This window comes from Mus caroli, chromosome 10, assembly GCF_900094665.2.
Source record: "Mus caroli chromosome 10, CAROLI_EIJ_v1.1, whole genome shotgun sequence".
NCBI lineage: Eukaryota > Metazoa > Chordata > Mammalia > Rodentia > Muridae > Mus > Mus caroli.
This window is the reverse complement of record NC_034579.1, coordinates 91,286,583-91,294,067: the sequence shown is the minus strand read 5'-3', so window position 1 is coordinate 91,294,067 and position 7,485 is coordinate 91,286,583. Positions and strand designations below refer to the sequence as shown.

Here is a 7,485-nt window from a genome sequence, read left to right as displayed (position 1 = left end):
ATATATATATATATATATATATATATATATATATACATATATATATAATTTTTTCTCTGTGTATGGTTTTTCCAGGTCTGATAATAGCTAGGTCGTAATTGTATATGACATAATTTTCATAATGTATGTGCCTTAAAATAATTTTTAAATTTTATAGCAATTAATTTGATTTCCTGGCTTAAGAATATTTTATTTGGCATCTAATTCTAAATTGAGTGTGAAAATAGATATATAATACTCCACATCATTTTTTCTTAATGAGAATTCATGTTTCAAATGTGATAAGGTTTTGAAGGACTTTGGAATCTACTGAACTCTTTTAGTATTTCACAACTGTATATGGTAATTTTTCTATTGAAATATATCAGTTTGCTGGGAAAATCATTTGTAAAGCATGTAGAAATCCATGTATTGATCTTTGTATTATATATTTGTAATTATGGTATATGAAAAATTCATAGAACAAGATTGCAACACCAAAGTATACCTTGCTGACTAATCAAGTAGTGACTTTTAAAAAACTGATCACAAACTTACTTAGACTATAATTTTTGTATGCTTACTGGAAGCAAAATAAGATAGGAGAGCATATTTGTTTGTACTCACGCCAGCAAAATAATTGAGACTATAACACTCTCTAACTATAACGTGCTCCTAAATGAACGTTGGGAATGGTGTGCTTGAAACAAACATCACACTTCAACTTCGTTAGAAAACATTCAATCGTTTTATTTAGAAAAATCCCCCAAATCATAATCAAAATAAGAGCTGTATAGTTTGCATGCTATGTTATAATAACTGCAAAATTTAAGGATTCAGTTACTGGAGATAATATATAAGATCTAAGAAAAGATATGTAAGGAATGATAGTGAACCACCACCTTCTACTGCTCTATTGTTTCGCTCCAAGGGACCTGAACCTCTTTCTGTTGCTTCATCGTTTCATTCTAATAACCAGGTGTCTCTTTTTAGGAAGCTTTTGACTAGTGGGCTCATTGTAATTATGACAGAGGAATATTTCATTTATTCCTATTTTCAGAGTTTCCTCCTGCTATCTCATTGTGGTGCTTATGGGGAGTCTGCACTACCAGTATTCATAAATTTGGTCATATGCAAGTAAATTACTTTGAATGTGTAACAATTAAAAAAAAAAACCATTGGCTATTAGTAGCTGCAAGGAGATAAAAATACCTTTGAGTTGAGGAGCTTTTTCAACTCTGTGTCTGTTTTGTTAATCAGAAGAAAGCAAACTAGTACAAGTGGTCCCTGTGTGTCACTGACCAGAGCATCCTCAAACAGGAAGAACAAGCTGCACATATGAAAAAGGTGGGTAAGAACAATTGCAAGTGTGGTCTCGGACCTAGAAGTAACAATCAAAACCTCATACCACATACATCTACCCTTAAACCAGTTTGGGTTCTGTTTTATATTATGAAAGCCTGAAGAAGCTTGAAGCAAGCCACCAAATCTATCGGGATCGGTGGCTTGATCTCATTTCCATCCAGACGCAGGTAGCTCAGCTGTGGTCCGTGAATGAAGGCATCCTGTTCTGCACGCAGTGTGCTGGGACATATTACAGACATGTTCACATCTATGGAGGCAGAGATAGCATGAATGATTAAATTGAAACACCAGAGAGTATGGAGATCTAGACCAAGAAGACATTACAGTGGTCCTGAGAGGCTATGTGATACAATGTAACGGAATCTGTAGAGATACAAACCATTGTCATATAGGTTATTATGCTTCTCTCTTTCCTGAAGGAATCCTGAAAGGATGTTGGAGTAACATCTCCTTGTGCTCTGCTCTGCTACATTTTAGTGTGGAACTTTACACATTGAGAGCCTCCTCCAGAGTGAAAGGCCCTTACGCCGGCCCCTGAACTACAAAATTCAGAGAATATTGGAGGAGATGATCTAAAACGTCAATCCCTTGTTCCTCTCCCCCCTGATAGCCAGCACATACAAATAACCGGAACGTGAGAAACAAGAATTCTGAAATGAATAATTTTCCATATGTTAGGATTTTTCTCAGAGAATGTGGGGAAGTAACTTATTGAAGTATATACATATTTTACATAAAATTTCAGGCCCCTTATCATGTTGTGAAGAAAACCTTGTTTTTTCCAAAATCACAAAAGAAAAGTTCACTGGAAAATTCAATGGACTCTTAATATAAAAGTTTTGTTTCTTGAAAATATATATTTTTAACAGATTATGTGACAAGAAGAAATAAGTTCATTAACAATTATTATAAAACAATGTGATCCATAAAGTTATGGTCCAGTTATTCTAAGATGTGCAGCTTGGTTTTCATGTGGGCCCTGAACAACTAGAGCGAGAGTATCCTTATAGATGTTCCTGTCTGTGGAACCCATTCCCCTCATCCATTTTGTCTGGCCTCAGTTGGAGAAGTCCCTAGCTCTGGAGAAACTTGATGTGTCAGCAATGGGGGAGAAACTGTAGTGGGGGTGGGGGACTACACTCTCTCAGAGAAAAAGGGGAGGGAGGATGAGAAGAGGGACTGGGAGGGCAGGATCAGGGACAGGGATTAGGATGTAAAGTGAAGAAAAAATGGTTTACATAAAAACAAAGAAAGGAAGGAAGGAGAAAGGGAGAGAGAAAGAAAGAGAAAGAAAAGAAAGGGAAAAGGAAAAGAAAAGGAATCTCTACTTTGTATTTATTTCTTTGGCAAATAAAACTAGGATTTCTGTGTTAAATGAGGGGGCAGGACTTCATTTTGTTTAAGATAAGAAGCTGAAGCCTCTGCTATTTATTGGTCTTGCAGTTCCTCTGTAATTTTTTGAACAGTTATGATCACCTACTTGACCTTCCTTTTCCTCTTTGAATTTCCCAACAACATCAAGCAGGCTCTTGGGAGGTTTTGTGTTTCTCTAACCATGGACAGGAAGCAACAGTAGTATTACAGCTCTGAATTTTTAGGCCCCACTTCAGAACCACAGGCCATAAATACCTGGGTTGGGGGAAATCACTACAACCTTTCTCAAAGTCAGTTGATTGTGAAACAGGACAATATATGAGAATTCTGAAAATATGGACTGCATGCCCACAGCCTTTGAAAATGCTCTGCACAATTTCAGTGTAGGAGGACACAATGCTGTACTTCCCGTTGAGCTTTCAGTGATGCTACTTCACTGCTGAATACTGGGTCTCAAGTTCCCAGTGTGTAGGACTCACATACAAATATCTATGTAGAGATACTTGAAGTCAACTTTCTATTCCAGCTGTCTGTGGGCTCCTGTTGAGGATTACGTGCACCTGCAGAAGCATCGTCCTTTCAGGGAAAACTGGCAAGCTCCAGGTCCTCTTACGATTCCAGCACTACGATGTTTGACTCCGCTAAGGATGCTCATCTATCAAGTTTTCTAAGTTACATCTTTTCCTTCTGACTGGAGTATTCAACAGGGCATTTGCTCGCCACAGGGAGGAAAATAACTGTGGTGGTGGCGGCGGCATGCCATTTAGTTCTAGGATTTTAGGCTCAATAAAGAAAACAAAAATTGATGAGACCTAAGCAGTACCCAGGGGAAGGGTGGTCTAATCTTGCAACGGCATGCTTATATGATCATTGAAACCTTAGTGAGTGGTAAGTAAGAAGCATAACCCTGTGGCATTTTCCCAATTTGTTTTCTATAAACCGTCTTCATCAGATCTCATTTCAAGACTGCATTTTAAAAAGCGTTCCAGAAGGAATCGCCCTGTGATTAACCTCCCAAAAGGCTTATGCTGAGACTGAAGATGAATTCTAGGCTGTGTACTAGTAACCCTATGCATGGAACATAGACTCCACTCGGTTCCACCATGAGGGGACAGCCTGCCCTTTCTATGAACAGGTCAAGTTCCTCTCAAACGTTTCCAAGAATGAACTTTGTACAAACACTTCATCTCTAGACAACATCTTTGCTTCAGTAGTCTTCAACTTGATCCACTCTCTACTCCATATCTGAAGATCTTTACAAGAAGGAGTAACCTTTTCCTCATTGAGGATGTATCACTAAGTCTCACTGATTGACAGCTCCCAGGGCACTGGGTTTCATTTCAAGTGAGTACAACCTCGAGCAGTGATAACAGTTCTCTGTGTGTGATTCCCAGAGCATCAGGACCAGCACCTGGGAAGCTGCTGAGAATGAGAGGTCCAGGTCCTACCCAATAGCTCGTGGCTAAAAAACTGAGATACCATAACTGGTAGTACACACTAACTGGGTATATTTCATTGGTGCTCATAATTATGGAAATGAAGACATCAACTCTTCTGTAATCCCTTAAATCCTATTCTACATATTACTCGTGAGCTTTTTGCCTTCCATGCTTTCTTCAACACATTGTCCCCCCCCCCACACACACAAAGTGCAAGGAATGTTGGCACAAGCCTCTTGTATTCATGGCCACTCTGAAAGATATATTGAGACATAAATGATATCGACTCATAAAGGGAGAAATATCACAATTTCAGAGAAAAGAAAATATGTCTGTTTACTTTCTCCTCTACATACAAGCTTTGTGTAGATTACTAAGGCTCAGTTCTCAGTCCCGAACTTGAAGAGTTGGGCATCTGGATTTTTTTTTAAAGCTATGTCAATAAAGTTGTGTAATGAAAACCGAAAATAATTTGTTCATTATATCAGCTCATTAGTTGTTGGTAGGGGACAACACAAACTGCTATTCCCACACAGGGCAGAGACTATACATAATGATGGTCATTTTGGTCACTGGCACATCTTTATGGCTACTTACTTTTAATTTTGTTGTGATCGAGGTGAAGGTGCTGCAGGTTAGCATTGATTCGGGGAAAGTTTGTGAGCTGGTTGTAAGACAGTTGAAGATCCAGAATGGATGACACATCAAAACCCCTTGATGGGAGACCTGCATCTGATAGTTTGTTGTGGTTGAGCCTCAGGAAAGCCACCTTAGGAATCACATTGAAATAATTTTCAGGTATTCCTTCAATGGAGTTGTTGTCTAGAAAGAGTTGCATGGTGTTCGCTGGCAATCTTGGGGGCATGTTCCTCAGGGCATTCTTGGCCATATTTAACTGCATGAGGTTCTTAAGGCCCTTGAAAGTATCTCTTTGAAAGGCATTGTCTAATAGTTTGTTATGCTGCAGGTCAAGAAGGGTCAGGTTTTCCAGATTACTGAAGGTCCCCTGAGGGATTCTGGATACTTTGTTTCTAGCTAATTGTAATTGTTCCAAACTTCTTGGCAATGGAGAAGGTACCTCCTCTAGCTCATTGTCTTCAAGAAACAGGAAAAGAAGTTTCTTTAGCTGGCTCAGGGCCCCCTTCTCAATCCCGTAGTTGGTTATTTTGTTCTTGTTTAAATTGATCCATCTCAGCTGGGTGGCATTCTCAAACGGCTTCTCTGGTATGGATTCAATCAGGTTGTTTTCCAGGTAGAGGTACCAGATCCTTGAAGGAATAGGAGGGATTTCTGTGAGACCTCTGTTCTCACAGTATAAGGCAGTAGGGAAACTGGGAGGACAGAAGCATTCTCGGGGACAATAGAAGTCGTCGTGGACATCCCAGTCCTCTGGATCCTGTACTTCATAGGCCTGTCTCACACTCTGTGTCCACACAGTATCTGCTATGAGTAACACCCAGAGTATTAAACAGTTTGGGGTTGCCATTACAGCGCCTGTGGAATAAGCAACAAGCGTGACGAATAATCCATTAGTCTTTAAACACTTGCATGCATCAAATCGGTATGTGTTGTTTCATTAACAGGAAAGCTGAGAGTATCAACTTCCCATCCATGCATAGAAACAAAGTCACATTTATTGAGTACCCATCATAGGAAAAGCACTTTACAGACACTGAAAGAAATTCACAGCCACTGAGCAATCTGGGTTGAACTGAGTCATAGCGAGAAACAGAAAGCAAAGCTCAGCAACTTTAAGTGCTTTTCCATTTCAAGTTATTAATTCAAGAAACCTCACTGAAACCAGTAGTGAGTATAAAAGAACAAACCGTGAACTAACAAGCCAAGTGTCGACTTCGTTCCTCAGAGATGGGCATCTGTATGTGCTTTTATTTTTAACCCTTAAATGAGCCAACATCTGGAGGATATTTTCCAGGTTCTTTGGCCCATGGACCAAAGACATGTAGAGATCAAAGGACAATTTAGAAGGTTATGGTGAAGGAAGGGTCTAGGATCTGAAGAAAAGTGTGTGACTCATCTCTGATTCTGAACTTTTCAGGTAAGTTTTCCTTTTGAGAAAGAGTTGTATAACTTTAAGTACAGTATCAGAATCAAGATGGGCAGCCATGAAATGGAATATGAATTGTCTCACATAACCATTATCTCCTATATAATTCTTACAGTCTCCTTCATTTAGACTTTCTATTTTGAACAAATGCATATATATGCTCATGCTTGTATATGACAGAAATTTCATATACTGCTAATGTATTACTTATGTTTATTCAAACATTGCATAATTAATCAGGATAAGAAAGAATAAAAATATTTAGAACATAGGTCAGAAATTCCCCTATACTTATAGGTCCAATATAGATACTAACAAAAGCTAGTTTAATACATTCTGGTGTATGATAATTTTATAGGAGAGAAACTTTCCCCATTGAATAGCACCAGATATAACAGTCACAAATAACTACTGTCAGAGAAAAATATATGTATAGTATTTTAAAGACACTATTATAACATATGTGTTACACATACATATTTAAAAGTTTCAATTTCCCAAATATACATTTAGCTACACCAACTAAGCACAAATACATTTCACTGATTCATAGGGACCTGAAAATAAAATCACTTATTAATGTTGGCCTTTAATTCCTCCCATTAAAGTTCAGGTCTGCTTCTGCAAGCTGTCAGCATCCCTCTGGCTGCAGAATACTTCTCTGGACGGCTTCCAACAAAGAAAATCTAATTTTTTTTTCAAAGTAGAATCATGCATTTTTGCATTAATTATTGAAATTGTAACTTTGAATCTTTTGAATCAGAACTCTTAATTCCAACCCAAAAGTTGTAAAAAGTACAAAATAGTTTACCTTGCTTTCCAGGAATATACCGTTGAGTCCTGTGGCTGGTGTTAGGTTAGCTAAAATAAGTTGATGGGGGATAACAAAAAGAAAAAAATTGTTTTGACTTTATGCTATTAAATCTCCAGTCTGAAAAAAAAAATGAAAAGTAGGATGACTGGTCACCAGGAAGAGCTTTTGATGTATTGTTTCCACTCTGACAGGCTTCAGGATGGCTTACCTCAGCCCTCTTGGATCTTCTCCTTCCTTTCCTATTGGTCACTGCTGCTCCCAGTAATGGATTGACCCAATCTTTGCTGTCAGATTTTTAGAGTTCTTTGTAAAATGTGTGCACTGTTGTCTCCAATTTCAACCCATCCAACAATTCCAGTACCTTGTCACCTATGAAGTTCAGCAAAGAAAATTTTTCTTTTAAGTCCACGAATGTTTTTCAATAGTCAAGGGAAGTTTTCCTCTTACTC

The 7,485-nt window shown here is 38.2% G+C and overlaps 1 protein-coding gene across 1 annotated transcript; it reads right to left on the bottom strand.

Annotated features, from left to right (window-relative positions):
- Nucleotides 1-708: 708 nt before the first annotated feature.
- Nucleotides 709-7,230, bottom strand: Kera (keratocan). The gene is made up of 3 exons (XM_021175300.1): nucleotides 7,034-7,230; nucleotides 4,755-5,651; nucleotides 709-1,591 (listed from the first exon to the last, which is right to left on the bottom strand). Exons 2-3 carry the CDS (start codon nucleotides 5,641-5,643, stop codon nucleotides 1,425-1,427), a joined length of 1,056 nt encoding a protein of 351 aa, XP_021030959.1. The 5' UTR covers nucleotides 5,644-5,651; nucleotides 7,034-7,230; the 3' UTR covers nucleotides 709-1,424.
- Nucleotides 7,231-7,485: the final 255 nt, after the last annotated feature.

What these genes read in the sequence shown, in the direction of transcription:
- Kera (XM_021175300.1), bottom strand. Translation starts at nt 5,643, where the DNA reads ATGGCAACCCCAAACTGTTTAATACTCTGGGTGTTACTCATAGCAGAT. An exon ending in CGATCACAACAAAATTAAAA is followed by an intron (nt 1,592 to 4,754) that starts GTAAGTAGCCAT and finishes CTGCCTCCATAG; the next exon opens with ATGTGAACATGTCTGTAATA.